We start from the raw sequence: 20,221 nt of genomic DNA, 5'->3' as shown, positions 1-20,221 counted from the left end.
GATATTTGAAGCTTTTATTACCTAATATATTTTCCTCCAAACTCTTGGCTTCAAATTAAAATAGAGGTCCAATATCGAGAGGTTTTTTATAATAGCTACCCTAGAATTAAGTAGTGTAAGTTAAGCATCCTTGAAAAGTTTAAATGCATGTCAATATACAACACACAATAAAAGTACCTATGTAGTTAAATACAAAATTGCAAGACTTTATTACATTGTTTGTTAGTACGAGTAAAGTTTATAAAGCTTATTAAAACATAAATCCAATATTTAGGTGCATACTTCATTGAATTCTGTTTTTACACATTTTAGTTCTTTTTGAGCGACCGCTACGTTATACACAATGAATGTCAATATGTTTTAGCGGTGAGAGAATAGAACACTTGATGCGTTCCATGAAAACCATATTTGAAATTTCTACGTATTATATGAGTGATCTATTAAAGTGGCATGTTATAACAGAAGACACTGTCCACACTGCGGATAAACACCGACTGACACGACCACCAAACAGTTCCCAGAAACACAATCCTGGGAAACATACTAACAAAGCCATTTTCACAAAGGACAGAGTGAAGGAAAAATACACAGTATTCCAATATCATAGGCTGGTCACGTTTAAATGAATGCGTTTCAAAAAGCTAGAATCGAACAAGGTTAGAAAACTGTTTCTGCTTACTCAGTTACTATTTACTTATGCAAAGTTTGGTTCATTTTATAGACCCAACAGCGTAGCACGGGTTATAAAATATTAAGCTGAACTAGTTTTACTTGACCTCCCTCACCCCTCTTATTAGATACATGGATAGGATCTCAATAAGGTACTCTTTGTGACTCGGAAGCTCCATGTATATTGGGCAAGTTTTCTCAATTGCTAGTATAGGCACGTAGCGCATAGACGACATCCGTGTGGCTACTACTTTTTCCACACTGATTACATATGCACTGAATTTCCTTAATACTACAATTCGAACAAAATGTAAACTATTTGTGTAACAATTTGATATTTACATTGTCGCATAATCATTCAGTCAGAGACAGGATGAATTCGGATTCTGTATCATTTCGGATGTCGTTTATTGCTGTAGACTGCAATCTTTACTGTTCTTTGAAGAATATTTAATTTGAATATTCACAATTATCATTTAACAATGTTGAAATCTTGAATATACAATTTCTTCGAATTTATGATTCTATTATTTACATACTAATGTAGTATTAAGGCTACGTAATATTCATACTACGGGTTCTGATCGGTGACCAGTCTGGCAATTAACAGATACGGTTAATTAAAGAGAAACGCTGCAGCGAGGACCGCTCCATTAGCCTTGTCATTCCCTTTATTTCGATACGACTTGACGCCATTATCTTTTAATCTCGACGGGCTGACTTTGAGTCCTTTCAAAATGTAAATCGAATGTCCCAATAACTCCGTCACATTTGGAAATTTTATGTCTTAAAGTAATTTGCCTTACTAGGGACCAATCAACGGATTTTGATAAGATTGTGTAAATTAAACCGAGGAATGCTGTCGACCTCTTAGCTTTGAAGTTTCAACTTAATACCGGAGGTTTTTACATTAGCATATTTAGTATCATAATTTAGTCTGAGTTACAGCGTGTGATACATAATTACACCTTTTTAGAGCTTTTTGCATTTCAATTATTTATTGTATGTACTTAAATACTTTCATTTATGAAAACCTTGTACAATACTTGTATAATTAAAACTATCTTTAACGACTTGCAAAATGAAGTAAATCCGACTTTTATTGACAAAGCGAACATCTCTATTATAGATTGTTTTTGTTCGTTATCGATTGTCGAATCAGCTTCAGGTTTTTTTTTTTCAAAATGGCGGAACTTAATGGTTGGGAGCTTAAGGTACTTGTAAAGCAAACTTCACAGTGCCTAGTAATTATTTTAAAAATTTGCACGATCCTGATTATACGAGTACCGATTGTGCCGGATCATTACTTTCATGCAGTTCATTATTTAACTATATTATTAGAGGTATAATAAGTAGGATAGTGGACGACCGCTTTTACAAAGATAAAGCTGCTACAATGTATGTACAATTGCTTAAAAAAAAAAAATATTTGTAATAACATTTTCCAGTTGTAAAGGAATAATATTAATAGATAGAGTCTGTGCGGAAAGAGAAGAGTCGTGGCAGAAACGGGAACTAACATTTTAAATTTTATATGGCAATCAAACCTTTGACACCTTGTCATGTAAAAAGTAAACAAACTTCTGTCATTGTATATTTATTAACAAAAATCGCAAGTTTTATGTATAAAATATTTTCAAAACACGATAAATCCGTACATAAAACCACAAGGAAAATTATATTTAACATTGTTCGGTTTTGTCAGCGGGAAGAAAACGGCTAAAAGCCGACTATCAACTTACAAAAAGTCGTGGAACGTGTTTCCGCTATTCGCGGGTATTGATGTTGTATTTAATATTAAATAATTACCTATTTAATAAGCCCCCTAAGTAACTTGTCGTAATCGGTAAGTATATTCATTCAAAATATATTAATTTTCATAAATATGCAGGTCATACATGGTCTTTAAAATAACTGACAAATAGTCTTGATACTTGCCATTTTATGCATATTTATATGTATTTTTTTTTTCAGGATTATGTAAAAGTACCTACGGTATCTCGAATAAAAGACCGCTAAGTAGGTGATATGCAAGAATTCGTAATCTACGTGCCGGATTCAAGCACATCCAGTTCAGATGAAGATAGCTGGTTGTTCTGAAGCTAGCTCAAACATAAGTGACATTGAATATTTTAATTCAGACTTCGATTACAAAGAATAAAACTTTTTCTAATTAAATATTTCTTTATTTGTAGGTTCTGTTAGTTACGAAATTATATTTCATATTTAGCAGTGACTTTGCGGTGAAGTAAAACATCGTGAGATGAGAGAACCGGACATATCCCAATAAGGCCTACCTACTTATGCACTATTTTTATCCATAGATTTAGATTTAGATTTATTTATTTCATAATATAAAATAACTGACAAATATCCATATTTATTATTAATAATGTACACATACATTACAAGTCAAGTTTACAATGGGTGAAATATATCCCAGATAAAATTACAGTTCTATTGCCCAATTTCTACCCGATCTACCCGGTTTTAATAACTGTTGGACTGCACAGATTAGGCAGACATAAATGAGACTCTATCTTGTTTGGTACTAAAATTACAGTTGTATTGGGCAGATTCTTAACTAGTTTTAGCACTTTTAGCAGTTTTGTCAATCGCACTCACTTTTTAGTATCTGAGACATAAAAACAAGTGTGTTTTAAAAAGAAAACTAGTGCCTGCGCTAAATCAGGGGATTGAGTTGACGAGCCGACACCACCACCAGGCTCCGTTTAGTAAGCCGTGGTAAAAAACCGGAACAAAAGGGATTCAAGTATCATGACCTTTAGTGTCGTACTATAATCACGTGACCAGTGTTGTCAGCATAGCAAAAATCATAAAATAGCACTGGCGCGCCCTCAAATCCCACGACTCTTCTCTTTCCGCACAGACTCTACACGAGGTCTACAAATGATACGTTCATAAGATCACCTCGCAAATTTAGAACCAAATCATACGTCCTGTTATTAGTTTCCCCTCATGCGTTATTGTGCAAGCTGCGAATGACCTCTTCAGCATAAAGCATAACTGCTAGGGATGCGCGTGCGCCGGGAGGGGTGACCGGTTTGAAATTAGAACGTTTTTTATTCGTTATTTGGCCTTTGTCGGCGCCCGCCCGGTGTGCATGCGCTAACTCGACAAATGCGTCGAATAAGCCGTATTTTATTTCATTTCCTTTTTCTGATTCTCTATTGAATTTAAGGATTACTTTTTTTGGTGCCGTTTTCTGTTCACATTGAATAGACATTTTGACATAGCGTTTAGAATTAATTTGTGGTATACAAAACACTCTGCTCATTATCATATTCGATCTGATTCTCTTGTAGGATATGAATATTTTTTTTATACTGCTGATGCCGAAATGCAAACCTACCTATTATTCCTTAAATAAATCATAAATTTTATTGCCCACTAAAGAATTAAATTTACCTATTTAATGTTTTCATCCAGACACAAGTTTGAAAATGTCTACATATTTTTAATTTTCCAACCTACTTCAATCAAATCAAGTAATAAAAATATAAAGGAATTATAAATAAAGAAATCTCATGCTTTCCTATCTCATCTGTCTAAGTATAAGGTCGTCCTTGTCTCAGTAGCATGAGAAAGCCTAATATCGATTCTGATGTTCCGAAACCATCTCCCATCCCATGCATTAATGAATTTAGTTTTCCTTCTGATGAGTGGAATTAGTTGATGAAAGACCATCGGCTGGCGCCTTTGTATCCCCCCATTTAGGAGAGAGTAAACAGAGATGGGATGGCCGAACTAGGGAGGGAGGCCGATAGTACGGCGCAAGACTTGTAACTGGCTGGTCGCGTCAACGACTGTTCGCCGCGTTCGAACGCGATGCCGATGCCGCGTCGGTTTACCGAACTTTCCGAATTTGAAATTGGAATCCTATTGGAATAAAAAGTAACGATTAATACAGTACCTATCTATATGCGGATGATAATAGTGTTACCAGTGTAATAATAAACATGTAAATTTAATCGATGGTATGAAAATTAAGTGTAATTCAGTGGCAGTATGGTGGATGTTGGTGCTAATGAGTGCGATAACACTATAAATGGAAGAAACCAATTCGTGTTCTTTGTACTCGTGCATTTGCTTTTGATTGGACTGAACGGAACCAATGGTAAATAAAGTTTTATTTGAATTTTGATTTATTATTTCAGTGACGCTAAGAAATATGGGTTTACATTAAAAGTTTGCATAGGTCGAGCTCGAGAAACAAAGAGTTGGTAGTTTATGGAGTAAACTTTCAAGAAACCGCTTCGTTTTAGTTAGAGCCGACGGAGTCGGTGCCGTTTTTGTTGGAACCTTAAAATGTAGTTTACAAACATTTCACGCATCAGGGCTAGCACTCCTAGATATACCTAGATCCTACATATACCAAATAAAAAGTAAAGCTAAGCTGTGATTTATATACTCTAGGGGAAATGTAAGAATATGCGTAGTCTATCACAGGCGTATTCTAATTTTAACTATAGGATATGAATTCGACCTGGATTAGATGGATCATCGGATCTATCAGTGTCAAAAGTGACGTTTTTGATTGAAGAAATGTCACTTTTGACACTGACAGTTTATCGATGGAGCCATAATACCCAAAGATTGATTGACACTGACCGTTCAGATACATATCTAATTCACATCCTCTTATTAAAATTAGGGGTCGTCTATTAATTAATATATTACACAAAATTTCGATGTTTTAATTTCAACTCGACACCTCCACGCGTTCATCAGATAAAGGGTATTGACAGACAGGCAGACGCACAAATACAGGAAAATATCTAAAAATTATAACTAAGTATGTAATAAATTACAAAAATTAAAAATTAATTTATTTTTGTACGGAACACTCCGTGGGCGAGTCCGACTCGCACTTGTCCGGTTTATTATAATAACAACAACTGGCTGGAGGAAGCACAAAATCGGGAGTTATGGAGAACAAGGGGAGACGCCTTTGCCCAGCAGTGGGACACTCAAAAAGGCTAAGAAAAAATAATAATTAATACCTACTGGTGTGGTGGTACGGTACTACCAATATCTATGAAACGTGAATATTAAGTTCTATAATATCTTCTATATGTGTACTTATTTTCTTATACCTTTAAGTAATTTCTCTTTATCCTGAAAGTGAAAACTGAAAGTGTAACAAAATTCTAAATTTATCTAAGCTGTGATCATACCTACAAGTGGAAATATATCCTTGTTGTTACACCGCCGTTTATGTTGTTTCCATTAGACAGCTATCACATTCGGTTCATAATTAAAGTACCATGGAACCAATTAACAAAATGTAGTTTCGTAGTGTGCGTTAACAACACAATGGTGCGTTTTTATTATTTAACGTTCGTTTTAATTAGTGTTAACGCTTGCGTTAAATTGGTAAAAATGAAACGGCTACTGTTGTTGAAATCCGAATTAAAAGCATTGCAAATGCATTGGTTACATACCTACTTACCTCTACCTACATATAGGTATGTTAGGTAGGTATGCACATAGATAACATTCATTGAAGGTACTTAATCATTATTGGATGTAGATCATCAAAATTGACGATGTTTATAGCGAAAGATGAAAAGTAATAAGTAATCTCAAGGCACATCAGAAATTAAAGTTCAAAAGTTTAGTTTATAATTTGTATGTTTAATCTATTGTAATCTAAATGTTTATAATAAATTTGACTAAGCCTGAGCGATTTATACCTGTAAAGTTCAAAAGGTCCTTCTATATGAACTTTCTAGTGTAAGTGCGTTGCTTTTAGCATGAATTTATAGAATTAAATCAAAACAAGTCTGTAACGATTTTGATAGCACACGAAGTACAATTGTTGTTTTAAACGTCAAACTTTTATGAAATTATGACGTATAAATAACACTTGCACTGCGAAAGCTATCAAAATCTTTTTTGCATTTGTATTTGACACTTTTTAGCGTTCCGTTACTACAAACACCTTTTTTATGCAAAACAAATTGAATTTGAAATTGCTTACGTGCTTACATTAGTTTGATGACTGGATGATTGAAAGAAGGTGGGCGTTATCGTTTCTACGTCCGTACGTGCGAAATTATGAGTAGATACTTAGTTCAGTTTGTTCTAAACTTAGGTACCTATTCGATTTTTTATATATTTAAATGTAGGTAAATAATGTAGGTAATATTAATATAGGATACCAAATAAACAATTATTGAGGTCATTCCCACGGAATGGAATCCAAAACACCGAATGCTCAATGTATTTCGGTTATGGTATACATTATACATATTTACCTACTTCGCATACAATTAGTTGACTCTACAGGGTGTTACTGACCATCGGGCTTTAAATCCAGGGCTCGATTCTACTTGCTAAACTGAGCTACTTTTATTATGGCACCAACCCCGAAATCCCGAAAAATTTTTTTACGTTTTCATACATTTTGTCTGATCAGATGTCGACGTTTTCTATGGAAAGGCCAAAAAATTTCCCCCGATTTTAGGGTTGGTCCCATAGTAAAAGTAGCTCAGTTTAGCGAGTAAAATCAAGCCCTGGAATTAAAGCCCCATGGTCAGACACAAATCCAGGTAAGGAAATAAGGGATTATACATTATAATAAACCTATCTTGGATTGCGTCTAGATTGGGATAAGTATCCGAAGCTACCGCCATTTAACATTCTCTTGTCAATAGCAGCAGGAACGCAGTAATTCAGTAGGCATGCCGTTAATATTAAAATTCAATATCATTGAACCGTGTTATCTTATCAAATATTGGTCAAGTAGAGTCTTGACTGTAAAAGGAAGGTCAAAATATCCGATGGCCATATATGTTCACCGGGGCTTCCACCTTAATGTCAAGCCGACCTGTTACACTTTCGTAATAAGTAAAAACCACAGTACATTTAGAAATAAACTGTAAAACTCTGTTATTAATCCGGTTCAAAAATTTTTGAACTAGGCTGTTACTATTTACACCGAATATAATTTGTTATTTAGCCTAATCTATATGTAATTATGTACCCTATACCTATAACATCACAAACTGACAGACGCAAGTCTTAATTTAATAACGGAGGGTCAAACTCAAGTATGAAATAAGTAGACATCTCCATATTACTACTAAAAATAAATAAAAAGATTGTTTCAATTCCTATAACAATTTCTGAATGTAAGATAAGGAAAGCATATTTAACTACAAAATTATAATTAAGTATTTCATAATTAACTGCACGGAAAAATATTTTGAATCAATAGGTTTAGCAACGTCAATAATGTTTTGAAAGATTTTGTTTAAGATCCGATGTGTAGTCCGAAGTATTTACGAGTGCCTGCAATATGTCGTTTTAATTACATCCCAAAGTGAATTTTCCTGTTGCATTTTTTATAATATAACATTAACACATGTTTCCACGATAAGTCGGCGTCATTTTAACAAATCGACCGTAGTCAAAAACACGTGTGGACATTCAAACGAAGTTTTTTTTAAGTTTGTATGGGATTTATTAAGTGTTGTAAAGTAATTTGCTGCCATCTGCGACGAAGAATGTTTGAAACCCATTAAACTTATAAACTTTAGTCGAAATAATGAATTGCCATTTTGCGTCGCATTGTCGTAAAGGTTATAAATTTAATTCTGGGTTTAGTCCAATAGTGGTATCGTCATGTTAGATTAGGTTATGTTATGTTAGATTAAGTTTTTAGTGTTCTTTACGAAACTCTTAAAATTGGTAACTTATAGAAAATTCCGTTGGATTTGTTTTCCCAAGTACGAAATAATAACTCTGCCAAACTATCTATGTAGGTATAAGTATGTATATGTAGTTTATAAATAACTTTGCCATGATTATGTTATCAAACAAACGGAAGCAGATTAAGGGTGCATTATTTATTTATAATTAGAAATGATAATTCTCGGATTACTGTGTGTATTTTATTTATTTGATTTGAGCTGTATTTGTCCAAAATTCGTCAAATAGAAAAAATGTATATATTATATTATGCATTTATTAACCTGTAACTTGATAGGCATTTATTACTTTATAAAGAATAAATTAGGCAATTGCTGAACAGCTGGTGGCTCAACCGCATTTATAATTATTTGCAGTCTACTTAAATGATATTTCGTGTATGATCTATCTGTTTTAAAATAAATGGTGAAGAGTTTATTACATTTGGTGGGTACCTTGTTTTGTAGATAGCTAGGGTCAATATTGATAAATCAAATCATCCCGATATACTCCTATTATCAAAATATTAAAATTTTTGCAGCTTTATTGTTACGTTGAGTAAGTATGAGTAATTAATATTACGTAGTAAAACTTCTGTAAGTTTTGTCTCATCGAGTAAATCTATATTTATTGACTTGAATATTGCTGCCTAATAAAATACCATATTGTGGTTTGTTTACATTTTGTTGAATACCTAAAGAAATACACTATAGCATAACACATCGCCGGTGCGCACGCCTGCACCTATAGTTTTTTTTGTTGTTGATTATTAAGTGCAATTTATGGTGACTATAAATGTACCATATGTTTGATTATTGATCTCACCTACGATTCCTACGAGTCTGATTTGTAAAAAAGCAAAAAAAATTAAATAACATGGTGTTTTTTGGAGCTTTCAAAATTTCTCGAGATACTCTAGAAACTCGAGAAATCTTGGTCGAGAATTCCCGTGCCTCGAGAAATTAAAAAGGTCGAGATACCAGAAACCCTAGTCAATGGTACCAATTTTATTAATGCAAATGTTATAATTATTACCTATAATAAAAATATATATTGAAATAAAATCCCATATTTATGTTTCTACATAAAAATTTACAATCAGGCGTACCCTCGTATATCATACAAAAAGACAAACACGTCAAGATAGCAGCATTGTAAGGGTTATCAGTGACACTGACAAGTATTATTAAAGGAACTACCGCGCTTCGAGGGTCAGAAAAAATAAATCACAAGTTATTACAATACACCTGGCGTTATCTGTGCTTAATCTAAACGCGGCGTCAAAGCGGCTAAGTCGAGATAGATAAGTAACCACAACACTTTTTTGTTTGTCTGTGGGAGGTTATGAAGATATCCAAGTATATTTTGTGACTAAGCGCAATTTACTTAAGTTGAAAATAAAAGTACCTAACCAAAAAAGGATACATATATTAAATAATATGTATTATAACAAATAGGTACTTAGGTAAGATATTATTTTTTGCAATTAGATTAACCTACTTAATCTAACCTAACCATAATATTGTATTTAACTAAGTACATGTTGCACACAGTGTCGCACACTTAAACAAGGAATGTTTCTCAGAATATCACTTATTGGAATCCACGTTGTCGAGTTTAACTGACCTTTCGAACGAATGCCATAATGTTCGAACAATAGGGTCATCTCTAAATACATGAACGTCATCCGAGAGATAACATCAACGAAAAGGAGGAGTTAGGTTTATGCGTAGGCTTTTTGTATTCAAACTTAACTATGTATAACACGATGTTACCGTCGTAAAACTAAATCCGAACATGTTACCCCGCTTTTATCTTCTTCTTTTTCTTTGCATTTCGAATTTATATTTCATTATATTGGTTAAGATAAGTTTTTTTACTTTACATACAATGTAAGTTTTTGAATAAGCTTTATTGAATGCATTGTCGTAGGTATACGATATAAAAATATTATGTGTTCGTATCCTTCTTTAAAATAGTCTTTATGTGCTTTTTCATGATGTTTTCAAAGGTTTTATTCCATTTTCATTCATATGCTATGCCTTTTAATTAGATTATTATGAGCTATTGAAATTTTGTGGTTCTTACGATAAAATCATAAAAATAAAGAAACATCTATCCATCAATACAGAACGAATAACAATATAATATTTACTAATTTTTAAATATTTTTTTTAACCTCGTTATCATTTTTTCCTAGCTCAAAACCGTGCACCCCGCATCAAGGAGCACCCTTCGAACACCGTCTCGGGCCGCAGCGAGCCCGCTACGCTAAGATGCGTGGTGGAAGGAAGACCCAAACCTCTAGTCCAATGGTTCAAGGATGGCACCCCACTGCCGCCGGCTGAAGATGGCCATAGAGTGCTATTGGAAGACGGACTACTATTTCTGAGGTAGGTGTCTAAGACTTTCGTTATTGTATATTATGTATCCCTATGGGTCGAAGTGTATCCGCAAGGGCCCCCGAAAATAATAAGATAAGATAAGATAAGAATGTATGTTATGTCATGGCCAGATCTTAGAATTGATCTTTATGTTGTGACAATCTTTTCATGTCATTTCATGAAAAAGTCAAACCTAATCTAACCTCGGAATCTAACCATACCATGAAGTAATCAATGCTAAACTGGCATTTCGTGAAATGATTAAAAGCTATGATCTGGTCATGATATACATACAAAGTGATCCGTTTTCCATTGGTCTTGTGTATTTAGTTTTGTTTGATTTCAAAATCAATGGTTAAACATCATTTCACGCAAGCAAAATGTTCTCTGTGCAAGTCATGTTGTAATTGTATAATAATAATTGTCCTACTCAAGCGACATAACTACTTGAAGTAAACTATCGAAAATAGTCTCTTGTAAGTGGAAGGAACTTTTGACGTTTTTGTTGAACTAAGTAAACTTTGTAAATTAATACGCATCTGTTTGTTTGGTTTGGGTCAATACAATTAGGAGTGTGCAAATAATTTACCTTTCGACAAAAACTCCCCTTATTACTAGTTCCCTCCCTATACAAATACTTGTTCACTATATTTATTTTAGATATTGTTTTACATGTATATCGTAGGTAGTATTTTTTACTCAACAAATTATACAGGTCAGATATATTTCCTTCTTAGAGTAAATCGAGGCAAGAAGGAAAGCGATGAGGGAGTGTATTGGTGCGTGGCACGGAACCTGGCAGGCGAGGCTGTCAGTCGCAATGCTTCTCTCAATGTTGCTGGTAAGTTGAACCTTAACGCTTCGTCTCGTGGGTTTGATATTGAATGAAGAACATTTTTTAATTAGGCAGGATTCTAAAAAGTAGGTATTTTTTTCAGTGATTCGTGACGACTTTCGAGTGGAACCTAGAGACGTGCACGTAGCAGCCGGCGAACCAGCGGTCCTGGAATGTTCTCCCCCTAAAGGAGTTCCAGAGCCGTCTGTGCATTGGCTGAAAGATGGGAATTTATACGACGTGGAAGTCAATGGAAGGTATTAAATTCTGCTTGATATGCGATTTAAATGTGGCTGTGTGCAATGCTTTGAAAACATGCATTAGTAAATTAATTATTCTAATAATTTATAATTATATAAGGTTTGTAAGTTGGTAGCCTTCAGTAGGTATTTAATTTTTAATAATTGTTTTAGGGTGACAGTAACGGAAAGTGGTAGTTTAAAAATATTAGAAACCCTGCCAACCGACAGCGGGCTGTACAGATGTGTGGCGTCCAACATAGCCGGCGAGAGGCAATCGAGACATGCAGCACTAATAGTTTTAAGGAGACCTCACTTCGTAGTTAAGCCTAGTAATATTACAGCTCTTATTGGGCAGACTGTCGAATTTACTTGCCAGGTAAAAATCTGTCTACTGTTATTTCAATGTTTTTATACATTGCCGGCTATTGCCTATTTTGTAAAAACATGTATGCCATACGATTAAATAAATATACATAACATGTTTTAATATCGAAATTTATCGTCGTTTACACGCTTTTCTTTGTTTGTGATTGGTTCATTATTAAATGTATCAGGATGCCTAGCCAAGAAGACAATCGTTCGCTCCGTAGCGAACGATACGTCTTTCTTCTGTCTTTCTGTCGTACTAATTATGTACTACATAAGAGTGATAGAGACAGATTACCGTTTTGCAAACGATTGTTATCTTGGCTAGGATAAGAATTTAATCTTATATTTTCCCTTCAATTTAATTGTAATGTAATTTTTTCTCTACAGAGCTTCGACTCGAATGTTAAAATATCATGGGTGAAGGAAGATGGCATCTTACCCGCTCATGCGACTGTAACGCGCGGGATGTTGCGTTTGGAACACGTGTCGGCAACAGACATGGGCACTTACTCTTGCCGAGCCGACAGCCATGCTGGCTCCAGCACCGCTAGTGCCACGCTAACAGTATACAGTAAGTATTGTGTTCCTCACTTAAATAGCTGGGGTGTCGGAAATTATTATCAATTAACAAACTTTCTTTTTTTTTCCAATAACAACCTATCTACACACTTCGATGTCAAAAGATGCTTATTATAAATTATGTCCCAATTTGCTTTAACGGGCGGTTGCCTAAGTCGTAAAACCTTTAGAAGATAATTTGAATGCAGCTTTATTTGCAAGTATTTAGGACACCATTCACTTCCTTGATCAAACGCGTGTGCACTTATACGTCTCGACCATATCTATTTAAAATTTTATTGCATCATTTAATGTCTAGAGCTATTTTAATCTGGCCGTCTGTTTTAGCGCTACCCCACTTCACACAGATACCGTCCAATCTTACCGCATGGGAAGGCGATGTGGTGTCCATTCCTTGCGAAGCTAAAGGCTTGCCCACGCCAACGACGTTTTGGATATTAGAGGGAAACCAAGATTCATTATTATTTCCTGAATGCATGAAAAGCAACTCGAGTTTGCTATACTTGGATGGAGCGAAAGCTGAACACAGTGGCAGAGTTATTTGCACAGCTGTCAATTCTGCTGGTAGCACTATGCAGGAAGCTTATCTTACTGTATTGAGAAAAGGACACAACGAATTAAAATCGGAAGAAGACGAAATTAAGGATGATTTTCGACGAGGCACTCATATGACGCAATATGAACTTTTGCAAGCGAGGAAATTTCTGCAACAGAATGTCCTGGTATTGAAAAGATTAGAAACGCTATCTTCTAGTTCACTTAAAGTCGTTTGGGACGTAAGTGTCAATAACTTTTATGAAGATTTAACTGCAGGATAATCTTACAAACTCGTTTAATTGCTTGTCAATGAATTGTGAAACCAGTGTTAACTAAACATGAATTATAAAGCCTTGATAACTAAATAAGCACTTGAATTTCAAGCTAAGCCAGTGTGGAAACTGATTTTGTCTTTATCTTACAGGTTTTAACCGACTACAACGAGTATTTAGAGGGAGTTAAGATTTGGTATAACAGCACTTCCTTAAATTGGCGTAACGCTACTGATGATGAAGTTATAGTATTAAACACGTCGTATGCACAGTCCATGGTATGCTCAAATGGCACTCTAACAGACGTTGACAACAGCGGGTCGTCAAGTTACATCCTCTCTGGGCTCTTACCTTATACGCAGTACGATGTGTTCTTGTTGCCATTTTATAAGAATTTATTGGGAAAACCTTCGAACATAATGCCTGGATACACCGATGAAGATGGTAATTTCTATTTTAAAACTATAACAAATGTTTTATGTCGAATTGGTAAATTTGACTTTTCGATCGTGACATTGCCGATTATCACTTTCTGTCGTCTTTTACAGTCAACTGTATTGTCTTAATACCCAATTTATGTATTATTTTGATTATAATATTTAAGAACTTATTTACTTACTCTTTATTTTCAAAGTAAAATTATATTTGTTACTATTATTTCCTGTCACTTCGTTGTAACAGGGGTTATAATTATTACGAAAAACTTTCCACTGATGCCTTTAGCGCTGCTACAAAGATAAATTATTCTGTTTCATTAGAGTTACGGTAATTTACCGGTAATTACCGTTTTAGTGCCGTCGGCTGCTCCTCAGGCGGTGACGGCGGGGGTCATAAACGCGACTTCGGCGTGGATTCGGTGGGAGCCACCACCTGCGGCTACGTGGAACGGAGAACTCACTGGCTACCTGGTAAACACTGTCTTTATTTCAATTATTTAACAGCTAGACAGCCGGTTAGACCAGGTCGCGTAGCCAAGATGTCGATCGCTTACGCTCCGTAGCGATCGAAACGAAACCGTCACTGTCACACTAATATGGAAGAGTGATAGAGAGATATAATGCGTTTTGTTGTCGAAGCGATAGCGATCCTTGGCTAGGCCGGCAGGAATTCCTAATCGATTCGTATTCAAACGGAAGCTTAGTCGTCGGTAGACTATTATAGTACATTTCGATGCTAGTGCGGAAGGTATGTCATTACTTCACGAGTACCGAGATATCTTGCCACGAGCCGCAGGCGATTGGCAAGACTCGGGACGAGTGAAGAATGACATTTCCGCACGTGTATCGAACGACGTTTTTTAATACAGTTGCGAAAAAATAAGAAAAACATTGTTAATCGTACACTAAACAAAAGTGGTAACAGTGACAGCTCGGTTAGACGTCGTCTTTAAGTATATTATATCTATGGGCGTTTGGCACAGCTATTCCGTTCCATTCAGTCAACTTATTAAGAACGGAATTTTCAATATTGAATATTAAAAAATAAACGTGTTATAATGATGAAGAGGTAAGTAATTAAATATGAAATATGTAATATTTTTCGTATTCTTACATTAACGGTAGGTTTTTATGCTGATTACGACGTTTAAAGGAAACTAATATTAACACTCATCAATAAGTAGTCGTGAATTGGAACAAGTATAAATTTAAAAAAATTGGAAAAGTAAAAAGCACTAGTTCGAGATAACCAACTTTCCGCACGCTAAACAGCTACGTAAAGTAGCACTTTTTGAGCAACTGTATTAAAAAATGATTTTTAGGCTTCATGATTGATTATTAAGTTTATGAGTCGACGTTTTAGGAAATATGTGCCAAATTACAACTCATTATGGCTAATGGAGATTTTAAATTGTGTCTCAAGTATTTAATAGTATAAGCGCGGTTCTTTGAAGACTTAAGCGCTTATGACAAATATGGTAATTTCATTTAAATGCAAGCAAGATATAGTGAAATAACGACTTCTTTATGGTATTTGTAACTGAATAGGGTATGTTTACGTCATTAAACAGATAATCTACATTAGGTATTAACACACATATTATTATACTTAAATAAAATGTACAGGAGATATAGTACCTACATAATTATTATCCATCGTATTTTAACAGAAACGTTCGAACGTGTCTTGCTAATTCAGTAAATCTCGGTACAAAACGTACCGAGGTTGACTAAAGTAGCATGACAAATACGAATGTTTCCGAGAAAATACGATGGAAAACAATTATGCACTACATCTGTACTGTCTAACCAACAGTAGGTATAATAATTAATCATCAAGCACCTTCACTTACTGACACCAATCGTTTGATCATTTTGATAAAGTAATTGCCGATAAATTAATTATCGTAAATAATCAATCTAAATTTATGACGACGTTAAATCTGGCGGAAGTGCTATCGTAAACCTCTTATTGCGATTTTATTGATTTTGAAGGTTCTGGCAGATTGGCAATTTAGTAAAAAAAAATGTGTCCGCTAATGTGAAATAAAATTCTATCCTCTGAAGTATATATCAAAGGGTAATAGATATTAAAACACAATTTTATTCAAACAGATCGAAATCCGGGTTGGCGGGGCAGCTGGAGGTCGGGTGGTAGGACAGATGTCGTTAGGCGCGCGCACGCGCGCGGCTGCGGCCAGCTCCTTGCGCGCAGGCGGGCGCTACAGTGCGCGCGCCGCTGCCGTCACTCGCCGCGGCCACGGACCTTTCAGCGCGCCCGCGCATCTGCACATGCTGCCCACACATACCCAGAGACAGTACGTGCAGTAAGTACTACTACAACTACATACAAAGTTATGGCTATTGTCGGTATCACTAGTTCAGAACCTATTGAATCCAGGAATATTATTTTGGTTCAATATATTTTAGAATTTTAATATAAAGAAACTCGAAAATGTCTTCGTCCAAAAAAATAAATATTTTATTGTATCAAATAACAAATTATTAAATAGAAAGGGTCCGTTTATATCCAGTATGTACCTATATATCTTGACTTGACCCTAGTAATAAACTATGTGTATGTAGTAAAATTCTTGTCACAAGACTTCCAATCTTTTGAGAATATTAACACTCTTAAACCGTCTTAAAAATCAACACATCGACCTCAAGTAACCTTACAACAACAAACAACATTAGTTTCACGTTTTATCTGGCTACGATGAGATTAATACGGTTACCCAGTTTCTTCTCAAGTGGTTTATCAAGTGGTAACATACGTAAAGTTCACAGGAAGGGCCATGTGAATTGCTTTTACTATATTAGGATGAGTCAAGAGCTTAAGTTTTACGCGTAGGTTAATCATAAACTGCACCACATCCTCGTGTTGCTTTTACGAGAGCCATAAAAACTCGATAGTGATGCCGCGAATTGTTCGAAACGAATAGTTCATCCAATATTCTACTAGTATTACATAGTTTTTTGTTACTTTCAGAACTGAACCACCAAAAGATTCGAATATATCGACGATCTTTCACGAGACATGGATCATCGCACTCGGGTTGATTCTGTCCTCTGTTATTGTGATTGGTGTGTTCAGCGTGTATTATATCAGGCGACGCAACGGAATACAACGAAAGAAGTCTGCTGGTAAGCCGACACTTGTAACTAATTAATTCATCGACATACAAATGCGCTGAAATAATTACCTTATGCCATTTATTATTCACTTTATTTCATTTAATTCCCCATTTCATATATTGAGCTTTGCGAACTTGCGACTTCATAAGTAGTTCCCTTTATTCTTAGAAGTGATAAGTCGAGTAATACTTACTCTTTCGTTTTATACCCGTATCGTGGGAGCGCTTTACCGATCCGGCGCCGCTTAACTTGTTGATATCAATAGCAATAATTTAAACATTGAACCCAATTGTAGGTCAATCGATTGTCACGGCTCAACAGTGTCTATTGAATAAAGACACGATATGGCTGCGGGACCGCGCGGTATTCGCTCCTTCAAACGACCCGACGTTAGAAGTTAGCAGTTGTCATCAAAGTCTTTTGCATAGTAAGTATACTAAGATTAATATTCTACCTTATACGGAACCTGTTGCTTAACGTTTTACAATGGAAACTGCACTAGAAAGATATTTATCATTTCCATTTACAACAACAAGTGTGTCCTAGATTCCTTGCGACATTTAATCACGTTGGATTATCTACACAGCGGGACAATCGAGCAACATACTCAACGTGGAGCCTGAATACTGTTTACCGCAGAACTCCATTCAGGGCTTAGACGCGTCGAGTGTGGACAGACTGCGACGTGGGCCGCCCGAACCATACGCGTCCAGCGCTATTTACACCGAACTCAATTTCAAGGTATGCCTCGATAAGCATTGTGGGAACTCACATGTTGACACAGATAAGATTAGATACACACTCGATTTGTTACTATGTTAATCCGATACTTGGAATTAAAATTAACTACACTAACGATATGTATCGTTTTCCACAGGACAATAACGACATCGGAGACCTGAGGAATTGCTCAGAAAGACGATCTCATAACAATAGCATTGTTAGGTCGTGCAATGGGAGCATTCAGTATTCCAACGGAGAATGCTCTACTTGTTGCCATAGTACTTCTAGTAGATCAACGAAAGATTACAGAGAGCCTAGGCATGATGTACATAATGATGTGAATGTATTGGAGGATGATTGTGCGTCCTGTAATACTAATCGGTCTGGATCAAGAAGCAGACAGGACAAAAGTAAAGTGTGCCCGGCTACCGATTTAGAATACGACTACCCGCAGTGGCACTGGTTAGGGAGGGAGAACAGTTTCAAAATCCCCATTCAGACAGGCAGACATTCGAATGTGGCGCGCTCGGAGCAAGGCTGTCAAATAAACCTGTGTGACATACTGCCGCCGCCGCCATATGAGGTAAATTGAACATATTTACGACAACCCTTGGTGACAGTAAAGCAACTTAACGATCAAAAGCCGATTACAGTTATTCACTTACTACTTATATTTTGTACCACTTTGTACTCGTATACACTTGCGTGTGATAATCTCATTGTTCGCTTTCATCTTTATATGTTTGTAGTGATTTATTTCCCCAATCCAACTGAATAAAAAATATTTAGTACTAATGATATTTGTTCTGAAGTATGTAATATATGTGCGATACCTTGGTGGGTATAGACATATATGACATAATACTTATATGTTATGTTAGAGTGAAATTGCAAGCACCCATCAGTTTACAATCTCGCTAGTTAAATTATAAACTGACGGTAGGAAGATTACAAACTATCCTAACCTACCTTAGATTATAAACTAGCGGTTTCACACACGGTATCATTTATTGCAATCTATCTTGTCTTTTGCAGAGTCCAGAAAACAACAAATAAACTAAATGGAAACACGCTGAAGCGAAGCCTATATCATTATTTCACGTGGTATTTAAGTCAATATTTATTTTTTAAATGACTAGGTTCAGATTTTTTTAATTAATTTCGGTTAAAAAGTTGAGCAATAAAAATACATGACGTATCCATTTGTACAAAAAATAAACTGAAATCTTTATAATCTTTTTCAACAACATTTTACATGTAGAGTTTATAAAAAAATACGAATTTTGTAATCGTTAAGTAGGTTATTAGCCTATTTATATACCTAGCTTTATTGTATAACTCAAATTCCCATTAAATACACTATAATAAAAACTTAAAGGTGATTTTCAAATGATCACTGCAGCGGCGCGGCGTTGCTGTTGTACCGTTTTTGCATTTGATTCGATGATCTAATCGCGACAGCAATGCAATTATATCAGTATTAAGTATTAAAATCGCCCGCGTCAACGTTGCAACACCAACCATGATGCAGTCGCAACTCGAATGTCACCTTAAAACTTAGACAAGAAATATATAGTAAGTACAACTATTGTTTTTGAGTTATACAAAAAGGCGCCAAGTAGTGCTGTAGAACAATTATAGTGTCTGTACCTTTTAACGAATATCTACCTAATAAATGCCTACTTGTACTCCTAATTCCTACCTACGTTCTAGTCAACAGTTAAGACTAGCCTTACCGTATAAACAATACTAAAAACAAATTCGAAATAGGAACTGTACTTTTCTAAACAACTTTTTTTATATCCTAGCCTAAACACACTCAAGGTTGTTTCATAAATATTTGTAAAGTAGATTTAGCCACGCATTTCACTGCCATATTAGATTCATTTAGCAAATAGAATTTGTAGTTTAAAAATATTTGACTGTGATATTTATATATAAAATCGTGTTTTAGTGTAATATGTAATCATAGTGTACGTAACTTTAGAACTTTCCAATAATTCAAAATTTTAACCAGTATTAGAATACAGTGCACCTAAAAAAGCTGTTAATATTTAAGACTCATTTTTGAACTGTAATCTCAATATGTTTAAATCCCGTTGTGTTTAGAGCAGACACTCAAAATATAGCAAATTTATGAATACACTTTTTAGTTTTATTACTATTTTACTACCTCCTTGCAGTATACTGAATAACCAAAATAAACTAATTTCTTATTCAAGTCTTCCAAGGAACCTGGCTATAAAAATAATATTTTTTTCGTCTATTTTTATAAGGTTCGCGTGTCTGAGTTTACAGTATCAGCGATATAAACTGATGT

At 35.1% G+C, this 20,221-nt stretch overlaps 1 protein-coding gene across 1 annotated transcript; it reads left to right on the top strand.

The window, feature by feature from the left end:
* The first annotated feature begins 4,442 nt into the window (after positions 1-4,442).
* Positions 4,443-20,044, top strand: LOC134675794 (protogenin-like). The gene is made up of 15 exons (XM_063534097.1): positions 4,443-4,807; positions 10,586-10,778; positions 11,507-11,610; positions 11,708-11,861; positions 12,018-12,222; positions 12,603-12,786; positions 13,122-13,570; positions 13,756-14,047; positions 14,396-14,511; positions 16,156-16,367; positions 17,033-17,187; positions 17,474-17,605; positions 17,765-17,919; positions 18,056-18,484; positions 18,937-20,044. Exons 1-15 carry the CDS (start codon positions 4,699-4,701, stop codon positions 18,955-18,957), a joined length of 2,910 nt encoding a protein of 969 aa, XP_063390167.1. The 5' UTR covers positions 4,443-4,698; the 3' UTR covers positions 18,958-20,044.
* The last annotated feature ends 177 nt before the right edge of the window (positions 20,045-20,221 follow it).

This window comes from Cydia fagiglandana, chromosome 2 (genome assembly GCF_963556715.1).
Source record: "Cydia fagiglandana chromosome 2, ilCydFagi1.1, whole genome shotgun sequence".
Taxonomy (NCBI): Eukaryota; Metazoa; Arthropoda; class Insecta; order Lepidoptera; family Tortricidae; genus Cydia; species Cydia fagiglandana.
Note: the sequence above shows the minus strand (reverse complement) of the source record. Positions and strands in the feature narration are given on the sequence as shown.